Raw genomic sequence first — 25,060 nt, forward strand, 5'->3', positions numbered from 1 at the left:
TCTTGGTTTGGGAGCCACACCTGGGCACTCTCATGAGTCACTCCTGGGCGGTGCGCGAGGCACCCTACGGGACGCCGAGGATCGAACCCACGTCTGCCAGGCGTTCAAGCCAGCGCTGTCCCCGCTGCCCTACCCAAGTCGCTCCCAGGCAATTTCGCGGCAGGCCACGCCCCCCTCGGAGCTTGACGGGCGTCTGGGCCCGAAGGCCACGCCCCCAGACCCTGCGGCGGCGTTCCCGCCCCAGGGGGCGTGTCCCACCTCCCGGAGCCACGCCCCCTCGGCTTTGACCGGTGTGGGGGCCCGGAGGCCACGCCCCCAGGCCTTGTGGCGTCATTCCCGCCCCTAGGGCGGAGCCCGCCTCCCGGGGCCACGCCCCCCCCGGCACCTCCTCGCGGGCCGGCCGGCGCGTCACGTGACGGCGGCTCGGCGGCGCCGGCGGTTTGCTGTCAGCTGATTCCCCGGGTCGGTGGCAGCGGCAGCGGTGGCCATGGACTTTCTCCTGGGGAACCCGTTCAGCTCCCCGGTGGGACAGCGCATCGGTGAGTCCCCGGAGTCGCAGGCCGCCTCTGCGCTGGGCTCCGCGTCGGGCTGCGCCGCCCCCAGGGGCGCCCCGGGTCCCCCGCGGCCGCGGCCGAGGCGGCGGGGAGGTGGACAAGGTTGGCGTGTCTCTCCCTGCACCTGGCCCCGCCCCCCTCTGATTGACAAGGGCCGCCGCCCAGTAGGAGGCCGCGGCTGGTGACGGATGCTCACGGCCGCCAATGGGAGCAGCGGAGGGCGGGCCTGCGGCTCTGCACGGGTACAGCTGCTGGGGTCGCGAATCCTGGGAGAAACTTTTCCCCGGGTTAAAGGGACCTTGTGATTCCCTTGGATCCCACCCCCCGCCCACCTCGACTGTTTCCCTCTTGCCTTTTTCGGCCCTGTTCCCCCTACCCCCAGTCTGGACGCCTGCCTATTCCTTCCGGCCTTCCCGGACCTTCCGGGCACGGACACCAGCCCCAGGAGGGCCCCCTTTCCCCGGGCGGGGGGCAGCCAGCATCTGGGGCTGCAGTCCGCGCGAGCCACGTGCGGGCAGCCCCGGCCAGCCCAGGCCCCTGTCCTGCGGCCTCGCGGAGCTGCCAGTGGTCTTAGCGACCACCTGTCGTGGTCTCCCGCGTTTCCCAGTCGGAGGGAGGGGATGGTTGGCCCCCAGGCGCGCGGGCCTGTTCCGTGCACCCACCCCCCACCGCGGGAGGTTTATCCTAGTTGGGAGACCAGGTCGTCTCACCTGTAATCACGGGAGAATACTGGTCCCTCCCAGCGCCTTAGTATTGCGGTGAGGATTAAGGGCGTTAATAGGTGCACTTGGAACACTGAAGTGCTGTGGGCGTGGTGGGGACGGAGGGGCGGCCCCCCAGGTGGGGTCCTGAGAAGCTTCCGGGACAGTGGGGCTCTCAGGGACCCCCAACGCCCGCCCCACAGCCCTGGGAGGCAGCCTGGGTGTGCCCCGTCCTGCTGGGAGAAGTCCCGGCAGGACCATGGAATGCTGTGCGTTCCGGGTGGTTTTGCGCGCGTCTCCGTGCAGACTTGCAACATTGGATTGTTTTGTTTGGTGTGGGTTGGGGTGGGAATGAGGGGCTTGGGGGCTACCCCCAGCTGGGGGATACCATGCAGTGCCGCAGGTACATTAGCCCCTTTGCTCAGCCAAACGTTGGATCTTGAATGCTTTCCATGCCTTTGGTCTTGGAAGCCAAAAGCTCGCTAAGGTCCATCTCCTTGGCTGGGGTCTCTGTAACGCATCTGCTCTGTGGCTTTTGTGACCAGGGGTCTGTGCGGGAGGGATGGAGCTGGTGGGTTTTGCGCTGAGACCGTCCAACCCGGACCGAATTGTATACACACACAGCCGCACGTACACACCCCTGCGTGAGTCATTGTTTTGGAGCCGAAAAGAAAAAGGCAGCTCTCAGCTTCATTTCTCCCAATGGTGGCGAGCTACCACCACTTTTATCCCCAGCCAAGTTTGAGACTTCCTTCTTTTAGAAAACCGAAAAGGAAACGGGCCCTTCAGAAGTCAGGCGCCGGCCTCAAGGCTTTCTTGGGGGGAAAAAAAAATCACCTGCACCCAGGGCTCCAGCGGACCAGAGAAGATTTAATTTCTCTTCTCACTGCGAAGGTCTGCTCCGGATCGAGGAGCATTTTGTCCAGAGAGAATGCTGCTGGGCCGGAATTCCTTAGAACAGGGGGTCTTCAGCCTCCTGTCCCCAGTCCCTCCCACCCCCTACATGCCTGCAGGCAAACCAGTGTCTGCCCACCCAGAGCTCTAACTAGATTTCCCTGCTGGGAGCTTCTTGTTCAGGGCTCTCCACAGAATCCCCCTGCTAATAGCCTGTAAGGATGGGGCTGGAGCGATAGCACATCAGGGAGGGCATTTGCCTTGCATGAAGCCACCCGGTTAGATTCCCAGCATCCCATAGAGTCCCCTGAGCACCGCCAGGAGTAATTCCTGAGTGCATAAGCCAGGAGGAACCCCTATGCATCACCGGGTGTGACGCAAAAAGAAAGAAAGAAAGAAAGAAAGAAAGAAAGAAAGAAAGAAAGAAAGAAAGAAAGAAAGAAAGAAAGAAAGAAAGAAAGGAAGGAAGGAAGGAAGGAAGGAAGGAAGGAAGGAAGAAAGGAAGAAAGGAAAGAAGCCTGTCAGGCTGAGCCATGCCCCGACTTTCCCAATTCTGGAGGGCTGGGGGAGTCGTGTGGTGGAAATCCCGGAACTTGTGTTTCTTTCTTTTGGGCTTTCCGGGTCACACCCAGTGATGTCCAGAGTTCCTCCTGGCTCTGCACTCAGGAGTCACTCCTGGCAGTGCTCGGGGGATAAGAGATGCCAGGGATCAAATCCCCGGGTCGGCCGTGTGCAAGGCCAACAACGCCCTCCCCGCTGTACTATCGCTCCAGCCCCGAATTTGTGTTTCTGACCACTTCCCTGGGAGAGACCACAGCCACAGATGGAGAACCTCGGTCCTGGCATCCCTTGCTCCACATGGGTGGGGACTGACTCGCCAGGGACCCCAGTGAATTGATGCGGGAGGGGAGGCAACTCCCAGAGCCTCAGCCTCTGGACATGCTAATGGCCAATTAGCAGAGCGGGCTGCATTAGTGACCGCCCGGCTTATTCGAAGCCTAAGATAGAGTCCCCGCTGGGAGCCTGGTGGCCGTGGGAGGGGCTGCTGGCCCCACTTTGCATCAGTAAAAGAATCCCCTCTAGACACACTCCCAGGGCCAGAGCGAAACGGGAAGGACACCCGCCCTGCACCCGCCCTGCACGCAGACTGCCTGAGTTTGATTCCAGCACCCCCTACAGCCCCTGAGCCCCGCCAGGAGTGATCCCTGAAGACAAAGCCAGGAGCCCTGCCGGGTGTGGCCCAAACATCTAAAAGTGGGGGGACGCTGGGGCCGGAGCGATAGTATAGTGGGTAGGGCATTTGCCTTGCACACAGCCGACCTGGGTTCGATCCTCGGCATCCCATATGGTCCCCCAAGCACCACCAGGAGTAATTCCTGAGTGCAAAGCCAGGAATAACCCCTGAGCTTCGCTGGGTGTGACCCAAAAAGCTAAAAAAAAAAAAGGGGGGGAGGATGGGAAGACCACCTCCATCCTTGTGATCTGTAGCGCTGAGCAGGAAGGCCTGAGCGGGGGGCGGGGGGCTGCCCCAAACATGTGAGCACACACCCTTAGCACACACATGGATTTGTGCTGGCTGGCCATTCCCTGCCCCCATCCGGCAGAGTAGCCGTCAGAGCCCTGAGCACTGCCACCTCCTCCCTGAGGCCTTTCCGGAGCTTTCCTTCACCCTCCTTTACCTTTGGACCCTGAGCTGGGGAGAGGCACCGGGCCACCTGGAGCCTAGGGACAGTCCCTCCTGCAGCCAGGTGGGAAGGAAGGAAGGGAGGGAGCAGGTACCCCGAGCAGACGCCACGCCGGGAAGCTGGTGCCACCTGCAAGTCTGAAGGACCCGGGCCGGAGTCCAGGCTGCAGCGGGTCTGGGAGAGTGGCCCCTGGAGACAGGGACCCAGGACCCGGTGCTGTGCTTGCAGCCTCTTCCCGCAGGGATGACCAGGCCGGCTCCGCCCGCTCTGAGCCCAGGAATTCCGCTTTCCAAATGTCAGCCCCGTCACCCCCCTCCCCTGGCACCTGAGCCAGAGACGGGCACTGCCAGCCCACCCGGACCCGGGCAGCCCCTCGAGCCCCACCCCCGGATCCGGGGTGGGACTCGGGAGTGAAGGATGAAGAGCTCTGGGGCTGGAGCAATAGCACAGCGGGGAGGGCGTTTGCCTTGCATGCGGCCAACCCGGGTTCGATTCCCGGCATCCCATATGGCCCCCTGAGCACTGCCAGGGGTGATTCCTGAGTGAAGAGCCAGGAGTGACCCCTGTGCATCGCGGGGTGTGACCCAAAAAGAAAAAAAAAAAAGGATGAAGAGCTCAAGGCCACAGACGGAGTCCAGGTGGGGAGAGCGGCCTGGCGGCCACGGGCAGCCACGAGGGACCCCTCTTGTGGATACTGTCCCGGGAGCAGGGCAGCGCCAGCCTGGGTGCAGCGGGGAGGACGTTTGTCTTGCACGCGGCCGAGTCGGGTTCGATCCCCAGCCTTCCTGAGCCCCACCCAAAGTGCTCCCTAAGCCAGGAGTGAGCCCTGAGCGCCACCGGGGGTGGCCTTGTGGGGTGGCACCCGTCCTGCCTCCGGGAAAGAGCAGGGCCGGGGAGGGGCCCGGGAGGAGTCGGGGGTCCCGCGGTGGCTGGTGACCGGAAAGGACACCAAGTTCCGTGTGCGTCCCGGGGCGGGGGCCGTTCTGGCACGGGGCATCCCGCAGAGCCGCTGGACAGCCGTCATGTCCCTGGAACGGGAGCGGGCTGGGCTCTTCGCGGCTCCGGAGACGGTCTCCGGCGTCCGAGTACGTTTCCGACCCGTGCAGGTCGGGGGCGGGCAGCCATGCGGCTCTCGGCCGAGAGCGGGGGAGGGGGTGTCCGGGGTGCCCGCCGCACCGAGGCTGTGTTACCCGGGCAGGGTCCTCGGCCTCTCTGCGCTTGGGTTCCCGGGGCGCGCCCCTGACTGCGCCCCTGACTGCGCCCCTGCCGTGGCGCGCTGGGCCGGGGCTGGGCTGGCAGGTGGCAGCGCCGGGCACCTCCCCGGCTCTGGCTGGCCAGGTGCGAGCCGGTCACGCGGCCGGATCGGGTTGCGGGGCCCGGGATGGACACGGGGAGTCGGTTTTGTTCCCTCCGAGAGCTCAGAGAAACAGGAAAGCGCTGGACGCCTGCCCTCCCGGCGTGGGGCAAGGGGTGGGGGAAAAACACCCCACGACAAACACCCTCAGGGTCTCGCGTCTTCCGGGGCGCGGGGCAGAGCCCAGGGCCACCTGGAGCCTGGCTTCTCGCTTCCCTTTTCTTTTCCCCTTTTCTTTCTTTTTTTTTTTAAGCTTTTTGGGTCACACCCGGCGATGCTCAGGGGTTCCTCCTGGCTCTGCACTCAGGAATTACTCCTGGCGGTGCTCGGGGGACCCTATGGGATGCTGGGAATTGAACCTGGGTCAGCAAACGTGCAAGGCAAACGCCCTCCCCGCTGTGCTATGGCTCCAGCCCCCTCCTTTTCTTTCTTAGTTCTTTTCTCTTTTCCGTCCTCGCTCCTCCTGTGTCTCTGTCCGCGACCCACCCTGCATGTGAGGAGCCAGTTCCTGGCCTTTTTCTTAAATGTCTTTTTTTTTTTCCCTTCCCCTGTTGGGACGTTAGAGGAAATGCCTGACGCCCACAGCCTGTCTGCCTGGCCCGCGGCCCCCTGCTGCCGCCACGCCGGGTGCTTTTTCGGGGTCTGGGTAACGCCTGCGCGTGGACCCGGCCGCAGAGGCCGAGGGCCCAGCGTCTGCTCCGGCCCCGCCGCCCCGAGCCCCTTCCACCCAGGAGGCGTCGTCTGGAGCCTCGGGGCCTTGGGAGCCCAGCCAGACCCAGGGACAGGAACTGCACTGTGAGGGGAAGGTGCTGGGAGGCCGGACGTGGCGGGCCTGGGGGGCAGAGGAGCCGCCAGGCCGCGTGAGGCCATGTGGGTCAGTGCCCCCCCTCCCGAGCCCCCCATCTCTGAGAGGAGCCCCGTGACCGGGGCCATGTGAACCCCAGCCGGACCACACCCGGAAGTGTCACTCCAGGGGCCAGAGCTACTGCTGACGCGGGTTCGATCCCTGGCACCCCGGAGGGTCTCCTGAGCACCGCCAGGCCTGTCCCGGAGTGCAGAGCCAGGAGTGAGCTCTGGGCACCCCCCGGGTGTGGCCCAAACGCCAAAAATAAATACGTAGATTAAAAAAAAACAGGCAAAAAAGTTGTTCTAGATGTTTCTAGATGTTTCTAGGCAACGGAACACTCCAGGGGTGGCTCGGAGTAAAGCAGAGACCCTCCGCAGTGGGATGGGCCTCATCCAAAGCAGGCAGGTCGGACCCCCCTCCCTCCCTGTCCCCGCAACCGGCCTTCACCTGCAGCCAGGAGCCGGGCCAGTGGCCGTGTCCAGCCTGCTGACCGGCCTCGCAGAGTTCCAGCTTGTCAGTATAAGAGCCCTGCAAGGCGAGAATCAGTCCCGTACAGGGAGACCCTCCTGGCAGGTAGGATGGTGGGGTGGGGGCTGGGGAAGAGGTTAGACGTGGCAGTGAGTCACAAGGAGAAGACCGGGGTGTGGGAGGGGCGGGGAAGGAGTGTGATCGGCTCTTCCAGACCCTTCTGGACCCTTCTGGACCCTTCCAGCCGGCTGCCCCCGCCCACCCCCTGGTTCCTGGGTGGTTTTTCCAAGCCCTCCTTCCACCACGCCCGGCCCCGGCCCGGCGCCCCGCTTGGTCCCTGCAGCTTTAAGCCGCGTCCCTCTGTGGCCTGCGGTTACGACACGGCCTGGCCAGGGACTTTGAGGAAAGACTGCCTAGCAACCTCGGAAACGGCCGGAACTTTCCACGCCAGGGCTGGAAGGAGCAGTGCGTCTGGAAAGCGGCCCCGGGACCATGGGCGGGCCCAGTGCCCCCCCCCCACCCCGCCGTTTTGCGAGTGGCTCGGTCCGTGTTCAGCAGCAGTGCCGTGGGGGGGGGGATCAGAGGCCCAGGGACTCACCTGGGGGGTGTCACACGCTCCTGCCCTCCCCAGCTCGCCCCGCCCCTGCCCCGTGTCCTTTGGAGAGAAGCCGGGGCTGACCTCCGTCCGCGGTCTGTGCCCCTCCTGCCTGTCGCAGGGGGACGGCACCTCATGTCCCCAGCAGCCCCGCCCCTGGCGAGGGGATGCCCAGGCCAGGCCCGGCCAGCAGGTGCCCTCTTCTAGCTGGGGGGTTGGAACTGGGCCCCCCCATGGAGAGGGGCTTTCCCGAGACCAGCCAGCAGGTGAGCGAGGGCCCTGATCAGCCGCCCGCTGGCCTGTCCTGCCGACCAGCCCGTCTCACGCCACGGGACAGGTGTGGGAGGTACAGGACACTTTTCCTTTTAGCTTTGGGCCACACCCGGCGACGCTCAGGGGTCACTCCTGGCCCTGCACTCAGGAAGCACTCCTGGCGGTGCTCGAGGGACCCTATGGGATGCTGGGGATCGAACCCGGGTCGGCCACGTGCAAGGCCAACGCCCTCCCCGCTGTGCTATCGCTCCAGCCCCACAAGAAACTTAAGTTAGTTTGTGAAAGCGTCAATTGTCACAAAGCACCTCCAGGGCCGGAGCGACAGTCCAGCCAGGAGGGCGTTTGTCTTGCACACGGAATCCCACAGGGTACCCGGGCACCGCCAGGAGCCATTCCCGAGCGCAGAGCCAGGAGGAGCCCCTGAGCACCGCCGGGTGTGACCCGGAAAGCAAAAGAAATAACTAAATCGGGGCTGGAGCGATAGCATAGCGGGGAGGGCGTTTGCCTTGCACACGGCCGACCCGGGTTCAAATCCCAGCATCCCTGAGCACCACCAGGAGTGATTCCTGAGTGCAGAGCCAGGAGGAACCCCTGTGCATCGCCAGGTGTGACCCAAAAACCAAAAAAATAATAATAACTAAATCACATAAAGCAGCTCCCCTTCCCCTCCAGGCCAGGCGCCTTATCCCTGTTGCCCGAAGCCGCCGCCCCCAGGCACTGTCTCCGTCCCCACCCAGTGTCCCCGCAGCTGTGCGGGGTGCAGAGCCCGTCCCCAGAGGCCTGACAGGTGGTGGCCGGCAGCTCCAGAGTGAGGCCGGGTGGGGGCGGCCCGGGGCGGGCCCGGGGCATGTGGGTGGACCCTGAGCTGGGCCGGGAGCAGGGCCTGTGCGTGCAGCTGGGGGGCAGGGGTCCGACAGTCCCAGGACTGAGCCCCCTCCCCGCCCAGCCGCGGCCGCGACATCCCCAGCGGGCGGAGGCTGGCAGGGGTGCGAGCGAGTGCCCCCTCTGGCCTCCTGCCCCGACCCCCAGTGTGCAGGCCCGGAAGGGGGCTGGGTTCAGGGAGCACTCGGCCCTTCCAGAACCTTCCTGAGTGCCCACACATGGGCCTCCCCGACCCGGGACTCGAGGTGCCTGCAGGGGCCCGCGGCTGGGGACGCGCTGAGGCCACCAAGCCGCCCGCCTCCGTGGCCGCTCACGTGTCCCATGGCCTGGCTTCCGCTGAGAGGAGCCGCCGCCCGCACCCACGGGTGGGACCTGGGGGCTGCAGGCCCACCCCCCACCCGCCCGGCCCGTCGCAAAGGAAGGTCTCGGGCTGGCCAGCACCCCGCCCTGAGCTGCCCCGCGCCCCTGCCCGAGGGAACGGGGTGGGAGCAGGACCCGGCTCCGAGGGGTCAGGGGCCCACTGACTCCTGGGGCCTCTCTCCGGAGCGTCCTCTTGAGCTGCCAGTGGGGGAGTCACTGGGCGTGCTGCCCCCGGCCCTGGGCCGCCTGTGCCCGAGTGTGGCGCCCACACCCCCTCTCCCTCTCCAAGTGCCCCTTCACGCTCCCCTGCCTGCGGCTGGGCCGTGTGGGCCCCGCTTCCTCAAGGGCTCTCTCCCGAGCGCGTTTCTCTCCCTCCGTCCCCTCCCCACAAACCTCCTCATGCAATGTTTTAAATATATATATATATACATATCGGTTTATATATATATATATTACATATGTATGGGAGCCAAAGCAGTCGTACAGCGGGGAGGGCGTTTGCCTTGCTCGCGGCCGACCCAGGTTCCATCCCCGGCAGCCCATAGGGTCCCCCGAGCACCGCCAGGAGTGATTCCTGAGTGCAGAGCCAGGAGGAACCCCTGAGCATCGCCGGGTGTGACCCAAAAGCAAAACTATATCTATATATATGTATATATGTGTGTGTTTGTGTGTGTGTGTATAATATATAATAAGAGTATAGCACAGTGGGTATGGCGCTTGCCTTGCACTCTGCGGACCCGGGTTCGATTCCTCCGTCCCTCTTGGAGAGTCCGGCAAGCTACCGAGAGAGTATCCCGCCCGCACGGCAGAGCCTGGCAAGCTCTTTGCCTTGTACGCGGCCGACCCAGGTTCGATCCCTGGCATCCCCATGGGATCCCCGGAGCCCACCGGAAATAATTCCTGAGCCAGGAGTAAATCCTGAGTACCGCCAGGTGTGGCCCTCCCTGCACACACACGCACGCGCGCGCGCACACACACACACACACACACATACACACAAAGACAAATCTTCGCTGAGCGGTGGGTGAGGGTGCTGAGCCCCCCGCCCGTGCCCCCCGCCCGTGCCGCCCGCCCACCACTGGCTCCTTCCCCAGAGAGAGCGACCGACGGCTCCCTGCAGAGCGAGGACTGGGCCCTCAACATGGAGATCTGCGACATCATCAACGAGACCGAGGAAGGGTAAGAGCCAGGCCGCCGGCCCCCGCTCACCCCCACCCTGGGACTCCCGGGCCCCCGGGAACCTTCCAGAAGGCAGAGGGAGCAGGGCGTGATGGCAACGGGAGGTGACCCCTCCCCTCTCCCTGGGCGGGCCCAGCCTGCCCAGGACGTGGCACTGTGGTCAGGGCCTTGTCCATGCCTGGCCGTGCACCCCCAGGCGGGCCTCTGCTGCGTCCTTCTGCTGGCCCGGACCTGGCCCCCGCTGCAGTGTCGGGTTTGGGGCTAGAACCCGGGCCCTGCCCCAAGCTCCCACCGAGCCCCGCCCTGATCCCCAGATGCAGCTTATTCTGCACGTTTCCGTTTGTTTTTTCTTTTTTTTGGTGTGGGGGGGCACACCCGGTGGAGCTGGGGGCTTCCTCCTGCCTCTGCACACTGGGTCACTCCTGGCGGGGCTCAGGGGCCCACACGGGGGGCCAGAGACGGGCCCAGGTCGCTGTGTGCAGTTGAGCGCCTGCCGCTGGTCTGTCGCCCCAGCCCTGGGCCCTGTGTCTCTGGGTGCTCCTCTCCCTGTTTGGGGCACACCCAGCCCTGGGCCCTGCGTCTCTGGGTGCTCCTCTCCCTGTTTGGGGCACACCCAGCCCTGGGCCCTGTGTCTCTGGGTGCTCCTCTCCCTGTTTGGGGCACACCCAGCCCTGGGCCCTGTGTCTCTGGGTGCTCCTCTCCCTGCTTGGGGCTCACCCAGCCCTGGGCCCTGCGTCTCTGGGTGCTCCTCTCCCTGCTTGGGGCTCACCCAGCCCTGGGCCCTGTGTCTCTGGGTGCTCCTCTCCCTGCTTGGGGCTCACCCAGCCCTGGGCCCTGCGTCTCTGGGTGCTCCTCTCCCTGCTTGGGGCTCACCCAGCCCTGGGCCCTGCGTCTCTGGGTGCTCCTCTCCCTGCTTGGGGCCAGGATGGAGCTCAGGCCTCCCCACACACTCGGCTCATGGGGCCGTCTCCCTCCGGCCCACTTCTGCCCTCGTGCCAGGCCTGAGGGGCGGGCCCTGGGCGGGGCAGCAGGTGCCTAAGGGGACTCAGGGCCCAGGAACCACCAGCCCTGTTGGACACGTGGGCTCAGCCCTCCCTCCCTCTCCCCTCCCTCCCTCCCTCCCTCCTCCCTCCCTCCTCCCTCCCTTACTCTCTCCTTCTTTCCTCCCTCCCTCCTCCCTCCCTCCTCCCTCCCTCACTCTCTCCTTCCTTCCTCCCTCCCTCCTCCCTCCCTCCCTCCTCCTTCCTTCCCTCCCTCCCTCCCTCTCTCTTTCCTCCCTCCCTTCCTCCCTCTCCCCTCCCTCCTCCTTCCCTCCCTCCCCCCTCCCTCCCTCCTCCCTCCTTCTCTCTCCCCTCCCTCCCTCCTCCCTCCCTCCCCCCTCCCTCCCTTCCTCCTCCCTCCCTCCCTCTCTTTCCTCCCTCCCTCCCTTCCTCTCGCCTCCCTCCCTCCCTCTCTCCTTCCTCCCTCCCTCCCTCCCTCTATCCTTCCTCCCTCCCTCCCTCCCTCTCCCCTCCCTCCTCCTTCCCTCCCTCCCTCCTTCCCTCCCTCTCCCCTCCCTCCCTCCTCCCTCCCTCCTCCCTCCTTCTCTCTCCCCTCCCTCCTCCTTCCTTCCCTCCCTCTCTCCCTTTCTCCTTCCTCCCTCCCCCCTCCCTCCTCCCTTTCTCCCTCCCTCCCTCCTTCCTCCCTCCCTCCCTCTCTCTTTCCTCCCTCCCTCTCCCCTCCCTCCTCCTTCCCTCCCTCCCTCCCTCTCTTCTACTTCCCTCCCTCCCTTCCTCCTCCCTCCCCTCTCCTTCCTTCCTTCCTCCCTCACTTCCTTCCTTCTTTCTGTCTGTCTGTCCTCCCTCTGTCCATCCGTCTGTCCCCGCAGCCCCAAAGACGCCTTCCGAGCGGTCAAGAAGAGGATCTCGGGCAACAAGAACTTCCACGAAGTGATGCTGGCGCTCACGGTGAGTGCTCAGGGCCCAGCCCTGTGGCCCTGCCCCCGGGAGTGGCCCCTCAGGCCCAGCCGCCCCTTCCCCCCCACCCCGGCACAGGGACACCGACATCCTCCCAGAGGCCGCCCTGCGCGGCCCCCGGGGGAGGACAGGGGTGGGCAGGCCCAGCTGGGGCTGGGGGCACGTGGCCCTCCCCAGCTCGTGGACGCCCACGGTCACGGGTCCCGGCGTGGCTGTGGGGAGGGGCACGGACACTCCTGTCCAGCCCCTGGGGACAGCGTGAGCAGCCAGCCACCCCCCGAGCCCCCAGACCAGCCCTGTCCTGCCGTCTCACTCGGGGCGTCCCCAGGTCTTGGAAACCTGCGTCAAGAACTGTGGGCACCGCTTCCACGTGCTGGTGGCCAGCCAGGACTTCGTGGAGGGCGTGCTGGTGCGCACCATCCTGCCCAAGAACAACCCGCCCGCCGTCGTGCACGACAAGGTCCTCAACCTCATCCAGGTGAGCCGGGCAGCCCTGTGTCCTGTGTGTGTGCGCGCACGTGTGTATGTGTGACCGTGAGCGTGTGAGAATGTGTGAGCGTGTGTGTGTGTGACTGTGAGTGTATGTGTGTATAGTATGAGGGCATGAGTGTGTGAGAATGTGTGTGCATGTGAGTGTGAGTATGTGTATGAGAGTGTGTGTGACTGTTAGTGTAGGTATGAGAGTACCTGTGAGTGAGAGTGTGAGTGTACCTGTAAGTGTAGGTGTGTGGGTGTGAGTGTGTGAGTGAGAGTATGTGGGTGTGGCTGTTAGTTTATGTGAGGGTGAGAGTGTGAGTGAGAGTGTGTGTGTACCTGTAAGTGTATGTGTGAGTGAGAGTGTGTATGTGACTGTAAGTGTAGGTGTGAGAGTGAAAGCGCGTGTGAGAGTGTGTATGACTAAGTGTATGTGTGAGAGTGTGTGTGACTGTAAGTGTAGGTGTGAGAGTGTGTCAGTGAGAGTATGTGTGTAACTGTAAGTGTAGGTGTGAGAGTGAGAGTGCATGTGAGAGACAGTGTGTATGACGAAGTATATGTGTGAGTGTGTGTGACTGTAAGTGTAGGTGTGAGGGTGTGAGAGTGTGTGAGTGAGAGTGTGTGTGTGACTGTAAGTGTCGGTGTGAGGGTGTGAGACTGTGAGAGTGTGTGTGGCTGTAAGTGTAGGTGTGTGTGACTGTAAGTGTCGGTGTGAGGGTGTGAGTGTGTGTGTGACTGTAAGTCAGTGTGAGGGTGTGAGTGTGTGTGTGACTGTCGATGTGAGGGTGTGAGTGTGTGTGACTGTAAGTGTAGGTGTGAGGGTGAGTGTGAGTGAGAGTGCATGTGACTGTAAGTGTAGGTGTGTGTGACTGTAAGTGTCGGTGTGAGGGTGTGAGGGTGAGAGGGTGTGTGTGACTAAGTGTCAGTGTGAGGGTGTGAGAGTGTGTGAGTGAGAGTGCGTGTGACTGTAAGTGTCGGTGTGTGTGACTGTAGGTGTCGGTGTGAGGGTGTGAGAGTGTGTGACTGTAAGTGTATGTGTGTGTGACTGTAAGTGTCTGTGTGAGGGTGTGAGTGAAAGTGTGTGTGACTGTAAGTGTTGGTGTGAGGGTGAGTGTGAGTGAGAGTGTGTGTGACTGTAAGTGTAGGTGTGTGTGACTGTAAGTGTCGGTGTGAGGGTGTGAGGGTGAGTGTGTGTGACTGTAAGTGTCGGTGTGAGGGTGTGAGTGTGTGTGACTGTAAGTGTCGGTGTGAGGGTGTGAGTGTGTGTGACTGTAAGTGTCGGTGTGAGGGTGTGAGAGTGTGTGTGGCTGTAAGTGTCGGTGTGAAGGTGAGTGTGTGTGTGTGACTGTACGTGTTGGTGTGACGGTGTGAGAGTGTGTGTGACTGTAAGTGTCGGTGTGAGGGTGTGAGTGTGTGTGACTGTAAGTGTAGGTGTGTGTGACTGTAAGTGTCGGTGTGAGGGTGTGAGAGTGTGTGTGACTGTAGGTGTCAGTGTGAGGGTGTGAGAGTGTGTGACTGTAAGTGTATGTGTGTGTGACTGTAAGTGTCTGTGTGAGGGTGTGAGTGAAAGTGTGTGTGACTGTAAGTGTTGGTGTGAGGGTGAATGTGAGTGAGAGTGTGTGTGACTGTAAGTGTAGGTGTGTGTGACTGTAAGTGTCGGTGTGAGGGTGTGAGGGTGAGTGTGTGTGACTGTAAGTGTCGGTGTGAGGGTGTGAGTGTGTGTGACTGTAAGTGTCGGTGTGAGGGTGTGAGTGTGTGTGACTGTAAGTGTCGGTGTGAGGGTGTGAGAGTGTGTGTGGCTGTAAGTGTCGGTGTGAAGGTGAGTGTGTGTGTGTGACTGTACGTGTTGGTGTGACGGTGTGAGAGTGTGTGTGACTGTAAGTGTCGGTGTGAGGGTGTGAGTGTGTGTGACTGTAAGTGTAGGTGTGTGTGACTGTAAGTGTCGGTGTGAGGGTGTGAGAGTGTGTGTGACTGTACGTGTCGGTGTGAGGGTGTGAGTGTGTGCGTGACTGTACATGTCGGTGTAAGGGTGTGAGTGTGTGCGTGACTGTACATGTCGGTGTAAGGGTGTTAGAGTGTGTGTGACTGTACATGTCGGTGTGAGGGTGTGAGAGTGTGTGTGACTGTACGTGTCGGTGTGAGGGTGTGAGAGTGTGTGTGACTGTACGCGTCGGTGTGAGGGTGTGAGAGTGTGTGAGTGAGAGTGTGTGTGTGACTGTAAGCGTCGGTATGAGGGTGAGAGTGGTGTGAGAGAGAGCACGTGTGGCCGGCAGGGCAGGGCTCGTGTGCGCGTGGTTACCGCCCTGTCCCCCTGTCCCTCAGTCCTGGGCGGACGCCTTCCGCAGCTCGCCTGACCTGACGGGCGTCGTGGCCGTGTACGAGGACCTGCGGCGGAAGGGCCTGGAGTTCCCCATGACCGACCTGGACATGCTGTCGCCCATCCACACGCCGCAGAGGGTGAGCGGGCGGCCGCCAGGGGTGTGAGGGCCCGGCTGGGCGGCGGGGGCCGGGGCTCCTCCCGGTCAGCTTCGCGTCCGCTTGTCCCTCAGACCGTGTTCAGCTCCGAGTCACCGTCGGGACAGAGCTCCTCGGGCTCAGACGCCCCTCAGCGGGCGGACTCGGGCCAGCACCCTGCCCCACCCCCCGCCCCCACCGTGCCGCTGGGAGATGCCACCTTAACGCCCACCCCTGAGCAGGTGAGCCTCGGGACCGGGCTGTGGGTGTGCGTGTGAGTGTGAGAGCGTGTGGGAGTCTGACAACTGTGCGTATGTGTATGTGTAGGGTGGGTGGGGGTGTGTGTGAATTTGTGTCTGTGTGTATGTGAGAATGTGTGGGAGTGAGTGTGACAGTGTATGGGTCTGACCGTGTGTAAGTGTGTATCTGTGATGGTGTGTGAGACCGTAGGTGAGTGTGTGTGAGTGTGTGAGAGCGTGTGTATGACTGTTAGTGTACGTGTATGTGTGAGGGGGTGTGAGAATGTGTGTGTATGAGGGTGTGTGAGCTCACACATGAGTGTGAGCATGTGGATATGACTATGTGTATGTGTGAGTGTGTGTATGTGTGTGTGTGAGACTCAGTGTGAGCGTGTATGTGGGTATGACTGTGGATGTGTTAGCGTGTTTGTGTGTGTGAGACTCAGTGTGAGCATGTGTATGGGTATGACTATGTGTGAGTGTGTGTGTGTGTGTGAGACTGAGTGTGAGTGTATGGGTGGGTATGACTGTGTGAGTGTGTGTGTGTGTGTGTGTGAGAGCGTGTGTATGACTGTTAGTGTACGTGTATGTGTGAGGGGGTGTGAGAATGTGTGTGTATGAGGGTGTGTGAGCTCACACATGAGTGTGAGCATGTGGATATGACTATGTGTATGTGTGAGTGTGTGTATGTGTGTGTGTGAGACTCAGTGTGAGCGTGTATGTGGGTATGACTGTGGATGTGTTAGCGTGTTTGTGTGAGACTCAGTGTGAGCATGTGTATGGGTATGACTATGTGTGAGTGTGTGTGTGTGTGAGACTGAGTGTGAGTGTATGGGTGGGTATGACTGAGTGTGTGTGAGTGTGTGTGTGTGTGTGAGAGAGTGAGTGTGAGTGTATGGGTGGGTGTGACTGTGTGTGTGGGGGCATGTGTGTGTGTGTGTGTGTGTGTGTGCACATATGTGTGGGTGTGAGTCGGCCGCCAACTGGGCCTCGGGTGCCAGGCTGTGCCCTCGGGGTGTGGCTTCCCTGTGGAGGCGATGTCCAGCCGGACGCTGGCCCCAAGGACAGACGCGTTGGAGAGAAAGTGCTCCTGGGGCTGCAGCGATAGGCCAGCGGCTGGCGGACACGCCTGGCACGTGGCCAACGCGGGTGCGACCCCCGGCACCCCCTCTGGTCCCCGAGCACCTGCAGGAGGGAGCCCCGAGCAACGCCCAGTGTGGCCCAGAAATCGGCTGCGGGAGACGCTTCCCTCCCGTCCCCCAGGCGCGGTGAAGTCAGCCCCCCCCAGGGGCGGGCATCTCCAGGGGGTCCTCCTAACGAGCTGGGCAATTAGAGGTCGCTCAGGCGCCTCCGCTGGGCTCGGCCCGGCCGGCTGCAGCCCGGCCCCCGCGCTGGAAGGAGGTTAGTGCTCCGCAGTGCTCCGCAGTGGGCCGGTCCCCCGCCCACCCCCCCCCTCTCTCCCGGGACCAGGCAGGGGGGAGCTTGCAGGCTCCTAATTAGCCCCGCCAGGCCCGGGGCTGGTCCCTGGTCCTGCTTGTAGGTTTTGTCTTTTCTTGTTTAGTGTCTGTTGCTTGGGGCCACACCCAGCAGCGCTGAGGGCCCTGCGGTGCCGGGAGCTGGAGCCCCGCAGGGCCGCCCGCGTGCGGGGCCGTGCTCTGCCCGGGACCCCTCCGGCCGGCCCTGCACACAGGCCTGCGCCTGTCCACGGCCCGGGGTGGTGGCTGGTGCCTGGGTTAGGGTGGCCCCGTGGATCACGCCTTGACACGGGACCTGCCAGTCTCATGCACAGAGATGTGGGGAGACACGGGCCCCGGGGCCCTCCCCGAAACCCAGCGTCGTCCTGCATCGGGCTTAGGTCTGGGACCCAGCACCACGTGGCCACCGAGAAATGGCCACTGTGGCCGCAGGGTATAGCCCTGGTGGCCCCGCGACACTGAGGGGGACCCACCCCCAGATAAACACGCACGCGGGCGGCCCTGCGGGGCTCCAGCTATGGGTGGGGGTTTGATTTGGTTGGGGACCACACCACGCCCAGCAGGGTTCAGGGGCTGCTCCCAGCACAGTGCTCCAGGCATCATTGAACCCGAGGCTCAGGATGAAGAGTCACGTAGAGTCGGCTCCATCCTTACCTGCCCAGGGGATAATCTCTTTTTGGCTTGGGGGCCCACCCAGTGATGCTCAGGGGTCACCCTTGAGGGTGCCGGGGGTGGAACCTGGGCCGGCCGTGTGCCAGGGGTCACCCTCCCCGCGGAACTGTCCGTCACCTCCAGCCCCAGGCTCTGCACTTGAGGGGAGGCGGGGCTGTCTCTGGGACTCGCCCCGCAAAGCAGGCGCCATCCCCATCTGAAGGAGGGAGGGCGGGAGGGCGGGTCCCGCCCCCGTGGAGGGCCGTCTCCGCCCGCCCCTGGACCCACTCCCGGGGGCCTCGTTAGCTGCCCCTGCGCCCCGGGAGAGGCGGGTGCTGTGCTCAGTCACCCCGGGCTGTGTTGCTGGCGGCGTCCCTGCACTGGCTCCCCCGCTCGGAGATGGTGACGGTCGGTATCGCCACAGTGAGGGGTCTCTGAGGGGAGGGGGCCGGGCCCGGCCGGGGGGCTCGGGCGGCTTCCCGGGCCAGCCCCGCCTCTCAGCGGCGCCCTCGCGGTTTCAGATCGGGAAGCTCCGGAGCGAGCTGGAGATGGTGAGCGGCAACGTCCGCGTCATGTCCGAGATGCTGACCGAGCTGGTGCCCACCCAGGCCGAGCCCGCAGACCTGGAGCTGCTGCAGGTAGGGAGGCCCCCGCGCACACACACATGCAGACACACGCACAGACACGCACACACATGCAGACACACGCACAGACACACACGCACAGACACACGCACAGACACACACGCAGACACACGCACAGACACACACGCGCAGACACACATGCGCACACACACGCACAGACACACACGCGCAGACACACATGCGCACACACACGCACAGACACATACGCTCAGACACACACAGACATATATGCTCAGACACGCACAGACAGACACACTCAGACACACATACACAGACACACTCAGACACACAGATACAAACACAGACACAAATACAGACACACACAGGCACACAGATACGCACCATAGACACACAGACACACACAGTAAGACACACATACAGACACGCACACAGACATGCACAGACACACACGCTCAGACACAGATACAGACACAAATACAGACACACACACAGGCACACAGATACACACCACAGACACAGGGGAACACACACAGACAGACACATAGACACGCACAGACACACACACGGAGACATACAGACAGGTGAAAGCCAGCGGGAGGGGTACGGCAGGGAGGCGCTTACCTTGTACGTGGCCGACCCGGGTCTGGTCTCCAACACCCCGTGGGGTCCGAGAGCCCCACTGAGAGTGAGCACTGAGCACAGAGCCAGGACTCAGCCTGAGCATGCCCGGGTTTGCCCCGCGCCCCCATCCCTCCAAAAGAGGTCAGGGACCCAGGGGCGGGGGGAGTGGGGCCCTGCTTCCCGCTCGGGTGCACAGGGCCGCGTCTCAGGCAGTGGGGGGGGGGGTCCCGGTACCTAGTGTGGGAGCCACGGGTGACCTGGCAGCGCCCAGCAGGTTCTGAGCGCAGCGCGTGGCCGGTAGCTCTCAGTGTCGCCAGCGTCCCCGCCTGCCCTCCGGCTGGGGCCTCCCCGTGGGGCTCGGCCGTCCCGCGACCCCGCTGCCCCGGCCACTCTGCCGTCTTGGCCATTCTCCGACTAAAGTCACTCCAACCTGGGGCCAGAGCGGTTAGGGCGCTGGCCTTGCACGCGGCCACCCAGGTCCGATCCCCGGCACCCCGATCCGTGGCACCTACACGTCCCCGCGTGTGGCAGGTCCCGACACCACAGACGGGCCCCCGCCCTGCAGCAGGGAGGCGGGGAGGGGGTCCCCTACGCGGCGGCCGGACCTGGACACCCAGGGCAGCGCAGAGCGCGGGGCCCGTCGGTGCCTCCCGCGTGAGAATCCCGCCGAGGGCCGGGCGGCAGGACAGTGCGGGTGCTCGGGCGGGGGGGCGTCACCGTCCTGCCCCCACCCCCCCAGGAGCTCAACCGGACGTGCCGGGCCATGCAGCAGCGCGTGCTGGAGCTCATCCCGAAGATCGGCAACGAGCAGCTCACGGAGGAGCTGCTCATCGTCAACGACAACCTCAACAACGTCTTCCTGCGCCACGAACGGTATCCGCGCCCTCCCGCACGCCCGGCGCAGTGCGCTCCCCCCACGGCGGCCTCAGCCCCCCGTACGCGTCAGCTCTGCCGGGTCCCACCCGGCAATGCTCAGGGCTGACTCCTGGCTCCTGCACTCAGGAATGACTCCTGGTGGTGCTCGGGGTCCCTATGGATGCTGGGAATCGAACCCGGGTCAGGCACATGCAAGGCAAACGCCCTCCCCGCTGTGCTATCGCTCCAGCCCCAGGAGAGGCCTTTTTTGTTGGGCTGATTTTGGTTTTGGGGTTGCTCGGGGCTGACTCTTTGTGCTCAGGGATCACTTCTGGCAGGCCTCAGGGGCCCCCAGGAGGTGCCGGGGATTGAACCCGGCTTGGCCCAGGTGAGGCGAGCGCCCTCCCCGCTGTTCTCTCATTCCGACCCTGGCAACTTGCAGAACTGGGGATGAGAGGGGTGTGGGGGGCGGATCTGGCCTGGCTCGGGGCTCCCGGCCCAGACGCTCGCGTCTCCCCCCACCCCACCCCTGCTAGTCCACACGGGTGAGTGAGCTCAGCAGGAAGGGGCGGCCACCCTGCCCGCCCTGGACCATCCCCCCACCCCCCCACCCAGATACCCCCGCTGAGCCCAGGGGGCGGGAAGGCCCCCGGCATCACCAGAAGGGGGGTCCGAGCAGCTCCGCGTCCTGGGAGGGAGGAGGGAGGGGTGCCGGCCTGCCCTCCCGCTTGTCCCCCACGCCACATGCCGTGCGGGTCAGGGGCAGCCCCTGGGGTACTGAGGCAGGAGCCGCGGCCGCTATGTGTTCACTCCCTCTGGGGGGCAAGCATCTTCCCGCCCCCGCACGTGGTGTGGGCAGTGCTGCAGAGCCCTGTGCCCGCCCTGCCGCCCTCCTCCTGGGACCCTGGGAGGAGCAGTGACCGTCCCTGCCCAGCCTCGTGCCTGCTGAGCCGCGGGCGCCTTCACCCGCGCTTCTCTGTCCCGCAGGTTTGAGCGTTTCCGGACGGGCCAGAGCGCCAAGGTAGGCGTTTCCCCTGGGCCGAGACCAGGTGGGACCCTCCTCGTGACTGTCCCTGTCCCCGCGACCCACGGGTCTCCCAGCCTCCCCGGGGGAAGCGTCCCCGACTCCCGGCCAGCTGCAGGTCTCGGCCCAGCCCCGGACACTGGGAGGGGACCCGGGCTGAGGGCAGCGGGAAGGCTGATGCCGGCCCCTCCCCGCCAGGCGCCCAGCGAGGCCGAGGCTGCCGCTGACCTCATCGACATGGGCCCCGAACCCACGGCCACCGGTAGCACCCTCTCGTCCCAGCTGGCTGGAATGAGTAAGTGTGCCGGGCCCTGGTCAGGGGGCGCGCCCTGTGGGCCCCCCTGCTCCGGCAGGCGTGGGGGTGAGGGGCTGTCCAGCAGAAGGGCCAGTTCCTGGGTCCCCAGCTGAGCCCCCGGGGGCTTCTGGTCACCCATACCCCACTCCGGGGCCTCTTGGGACCTCAGAGACCAGCGCCCTGGCGGCGTCCTCCCCAGAGCCCCCTGAGGTGGTCAGAACTCAGACAGGTTTCCTGGCCCCTGTGCAGGACCAACCCGGGTCCTCGGTGATGTCCAGAGGGTGGGAGCGGCCAAGAGCCGGGTCAGATTGTCCGAGTTGGCACCTTCCCTGCCTGCTCCCTCCTGGGCCCCCTTCAGCTGCAGGAGTCCCATAGCTGCTTCCCGCAGGTGGGACTGGGGTAGGGGTCCCATGGGCAGGGCAGCCCCAGTGGGGGGCGGGGCTGAGATGCTGCCTGAGATGCCACCGGAGAGCGGAGGAGACCGGAGGTGTGGCTTGCCCCAGCCCAGCCCCTGTCCCGGCTCCGCCCCCTCCTGGCCCTCTGCCTGGCCCCGCCCCCTGTTTGGGCTCCTCCCTCTCCCTAGCCCCGCCCTGGCTCACCCCCGCCCCTTCATATCCTGGCCCCGCCCACTGTTCTGGCCCCACCCCTGCCCAGGCTCCACCCACTCCAGCCCCGCCTATTTCACCCCGCCCCTTTCACGCCTTGGTCCTGCCCCTGCACCGCCCACTGTCCCGGCTCCGCCCCCGCCAGACTCTCGCCCCGCCCCGCTGGATTTCTGGCGTTGGTCCTGGCGCAGTGTCCAGGGCGGCGGGCCCAGCGGTCCGCTCACGTGTCCTCTCCGCCCCGCAGACCTGGGCTCCAGCAGCGTGAGGGCCGGCCTGCAGTCCCTGGAGGCCTCGGGCCGCCTGGAAGACGAGTTTGACATGTTTGCGCTGACCCGGGGCAGCTCGCTGGCTGAGCAGCGGAAAGAGTGAGTGGTGGGGGCCGCACCCAGGGCCCTGCCCGTCCGGGGAGCCTCCTCAGGACCCCAGCCCCACCCAGCACCCCACCCCTGCCCCGCCCGCCCGTCCTAGAGGCGCTGTGGCCCCTGGCATCCCGGGCCCAGCGGGTCTCATCTCCGCCCGAGCTGGGCTGCCCCCGTCCCCGGCACTGTCCGCGGCAAGGCGAGTGACCCAGACCCTGGCCCGCACCCGACCCTGAGGCAGCCGCTCGCTTGGGCTTGTGGCCCTGGAACATTCTGGGTGACCCCCTCTCGGGTGAGCTGTCGGGGGCTTCCTGAGGACCCTGTGCCCTCGGCCGCTGTAGAGTGGGGGCCCTCCCAGAGCTGCGGAGGGTGTGGTAATGGGGCCACGGGAATCCTGGCCCAGGGACCCCAGCAGGACGGCAGCACAGGGGCCAGCACAGGGGCCACAGCACGTGCTGTGTCTGGACGCCGGGACATGCGGCTCCACAGAGGCGGGGGGCGGGGGGGTCAGTGCTGGACAGCCTGGGGGTCAGTACAGGTCAGTGGGGGACGGTCAGTGCTAGACACGAGGTGTGATCAGTGCTGGACAGTGGGGTGGTCAGTGCTGGACAGTGGGTGGTCAGTGCTGGACAGTAGAGTGGTCAGTGCTGGACAGTGGATGGTCAATGCTGGACAGTAGAGTGGTCAGTGCTCAGCCCCGTCCTCAGCTGCCCAGACCCAGTGTGGGCAGTTGAAGCTCTGTCCTACGCGGAGCTCAGACCAGGCCAGGCAACGCCCTACTGGCCGGCTGGTCAGTGGAGTCCGTGTCCCCCTGGCCACTGTCCCCGCCGCAGGCACCGCCTCCCGCCCTCCCTGGGGCTTCTGCTCTTTCCCGGCACACGCTCCCCTCAGGGCCTCCCTGGGCGCCTCCTCTGCTGGGGTGCCCTCGGGGGCTGCCCCCTGCTGGGTCAGCCCCTCTCACCGTGTCCTCGCACCCAGACAGCTGTGCCAGGACCACGACGGGCACCAGGAGGCACACGCAGCCTCCCCCCTGCAGGCGCTTCTGCGACCCCCCCGTACCACCCAGAGGCCACCACCCAGAGGTCACCGCCCAGGGCCGCAGAGTCCTCCCAGCCCCAGGACCTCCCTCCCCCAGCAGCCATCCGGCCACCCAGCCTGCAGCCGAGACACAGCCAGGGCGCGGGGGGGGGGGGGGGTATCTTGCCTTCTCACAGCCTCCCCTGCCTGGACCCCAGGGGAGCACGGAGGCGCCTGTGGCGGGAATGGTGTCGGCGCAGTGGGCACTGCGGGTGAAGGTCGCACCCCCCACAGCCTCCCGGACGCCCGCCCCCCCCCCCCGTTCCCTGAGGACCTTCCTGCCCCTCCGTCTGAGGCCGTGGCCACCTCTTGTGTTTCAGGGTCAAGTACGAAGCCCCCCAAGCCACGGACGGCCTGGCCGGAGCCCTGGGCGCGCGTCAGCAGACCGGAGGGGCGGTAAGCTGACCCCACTCGGGCCCCGGTGTCGGCCAGGGCGGCTCGCAGGGTGCTGGGGCACCCGGACCAGGACCCTCGGGGCCGCAGGGAGGGACGCGGAGGCTGGGGACAGCTGGGCAGTGCAGCAGGAGGCCCGGGGACTTGACACAGGGCCGACTCCTGTCTGGTGCCAGCGTTATCAGGCCCCATGGACATAACCCCGTGACCCCCGGGAGCCCAGCCCCCCCAGGGGACAGGAAAAGCCCCGAGGGGAGCCCTCAGCGGCCTGCCCCCCACCTGCCCCATGAGCACCCCCAGCCTCAGGCAGGGCGACTGCTGTCCGCCCTGAGGGTCAGCCCTGGGCGGGGGCCGCTTCCCAAGGGGGTCAGGCCACAGAAGACCCCGTGGGCCCCTGGCCTCGTCAGACCCCCACTGCAGCCCCTGACCTCGAGTGGCTGCCCGGGCCCCTCACGCCCACCCCCGCCTTCCTTCCAGATCCCCGTCCCCCAGCCCGGCGTCATGGAGGACATCGAGCAGTGGCTGGCGACTGACGTGGTGAGCCAGCCTGTCCCTGCCTGCAGGGCCGCACCCAGGGTGACCGCTCAGGGGGACACTCTCAGGGGTGACCACTCACGGGGACACTCTCAGGGTGACCGCTCAGGGGACACTCTCAGGGGTGACCGCTCACAGGGACACTCTCAGGGGTGACCGGTCACGGGGACACTCTCAGGGGTGACCACTCACGGGGACACTCTCAGGGTGACCGCTCAGGGGACACTCTCAGGGGTGACCGGTCACGGGGACACTCTCAGGGTGACCACTCAGGGGACACTCTCAGGGGTGACCATTTACGGGGACACTCAGGGGTGACCGCTCAGGGGGACACTCTCAGGGGTGACCATTTACGGGGACACTCAGGGGTGACCGCTCAGGGGGACACTCTCAGGGTGACCGTTCATGGGGACACTCTCAGGGTGACCATTCACGGGGACACTCTCAGGGGTGACTGCTCACGGGGACACTCAGGGGTGACCACTCACGGGGACACTCTCAGGGATGACCGTTCACGGGGACACTCTCAGGGTGACGGTTCGTGGGGCCTGTCTCGGGGGCAGCCCGTAGCCTGGGAGGAGCTGGGTCCTGAGAGCCCCGAGCCCATCCCTCAGCCCTGCAGCCCTCGGGGCAGCGTGGAGCAGGACGTCGGCCGGGCTCCCCGCCAGAGCCCAGCCCCGCGCCTGGCTCCCCTCCTGCGCCCCACACGGGGCCTGGCCTGGCTTGGAACACACAGCATCAGGGTGTCCCTCCCTGCTCCCCGTGACCCCTCCCAGACCCCCGGGGGCTGAGGAGTCAGAATGGGGGGGCAGCGGGGCTGGGCCTCAGCCAGGCCCCTCAGTGAGCTCACGTCCTCCCGCCTACCCAGGGCGCCGACGCGGACGAAGCCAAGGGCGTCACCAGCGAAGGTGGGAGCACCCGCCCCCACCCCCGACCCTGTCCCCATCCCCGTCCCTGCCCCAGGCGATGTCCCCGCCCCACCCCAACCCTGTCCTGGTCCCTGTCCCCATCCCCGTCCCCATCCCTGCCCCCATCCCCATCCCCGTGCTCAGAGCCTGCCCCACCCGCACTCCTTCCCACAGAGTTCGACAAGTTCCTGGAGGAACGGGCCAAGGCCGCCGACCGCCTGCCCAGCCTCTCCAGCCCCTCGGCCGAGGACCCCCGGGGGCCCCCCGTGGGCACCGCGCCACGCAAGAAGCCGCAGGACAAAGATGACGACATGCTGTTTGCCTTATGAACGGGGCCCGGGCCCCCTCCCCCCACCCCCTCCCGTGTCAAGGCTGCTTTGGGGGCACCTCGGTGCCCGCCTTCTCTCTTCCCGAGGACGGGGCTGGCCGCACGCGGGGGAGCAGGACAGCTGTGCTTCGGGGTCCCCTCCAGGAGCCCCCCGCACCCACACTGCCAGGCGAGGCGGGTGCCGGCCGGGGCCCACACGGCTCGGCCGCCTCCTCCCGTCGCTCCCCGCCCCACTCCGGCCCGCTGGCCTGGCCAGGTACGACGCCGTGGGGCCCCGGCGGGACGCCCCACTGCCTTCTCCTGCCGCCCGCGCGCCCAGCCCCCCAGACAGTGCCCTGGGCCGGGGCCCTGCGGTCCATCTCGCCCGGGAGCGGTCGTGCCTTTCCGTCTCAATTAAAGGTAGAAAGTCTGCAAGG

At 65.3% G+C, this 25,060-nt stretch overlaps 1 protein-coding gene across 2 annotated transcripts; it reads left to right on the top strand.

The window, feature by feature from the left end:
* The first annotated feature begins 396 nt into the window (after positions 1 to 396).
* Positions 397 to 25,060, top strand: TOM1 (target of myb1 membrane trafficking protein). 2 transcript variants are annotated; one of them, XM_004610483.2, is made up of 15 exons: positions 397 to 539; positions 9,708 to 9,792; positions 11,660 to 11,738; positions 12,076 to 12,225; positions 14,544 to 14,678; positions 14,771 to 14,917; positions 17,562 to 17,678; positions 19,006 to 19,139; positions 20,109 to 20,142; positions 20,344 to 20,440; positions 21,290 to 21,410; positions 22,802 to 22,877; positions 23,352 to 23,411; positions 24,277 to 24,316; positions 24,491 to 25,060. In XM_004610483.2, exons 1-15 carry the CDS (start codon positions 488 to 490, stop codon positions 24,643 to 24,645), a joined length of 1,482 nt encoding a protein of 493 aa, XP_004610540.2. In that variant the 5' UTR covers positions 397 to 487; the 3' UTR covers positions 24,646 to 25,060. The 2 variants fall into 2 exon arrangements, with proteins under 2 accessions (XP_004610540.2, XP_054997480.1); XM_055141505.1 differs by lacking the exons at positions 14,544 to 14,678; positions 14,771 to 14,917.

This window comes from Sorex araneus, chromosome 6 (genome assembly GCF_027595985.1).
Source record: "Sorex araneus isolate mSorAra2 chromosome 6, mSorAra2.pri, whole genome shotgun sequence".
NCBI lineage: Eukaryota > Metazoa > Chordata > Mammalia > Eulipotyphla > Soricidae > Sorex > Sorex araneus.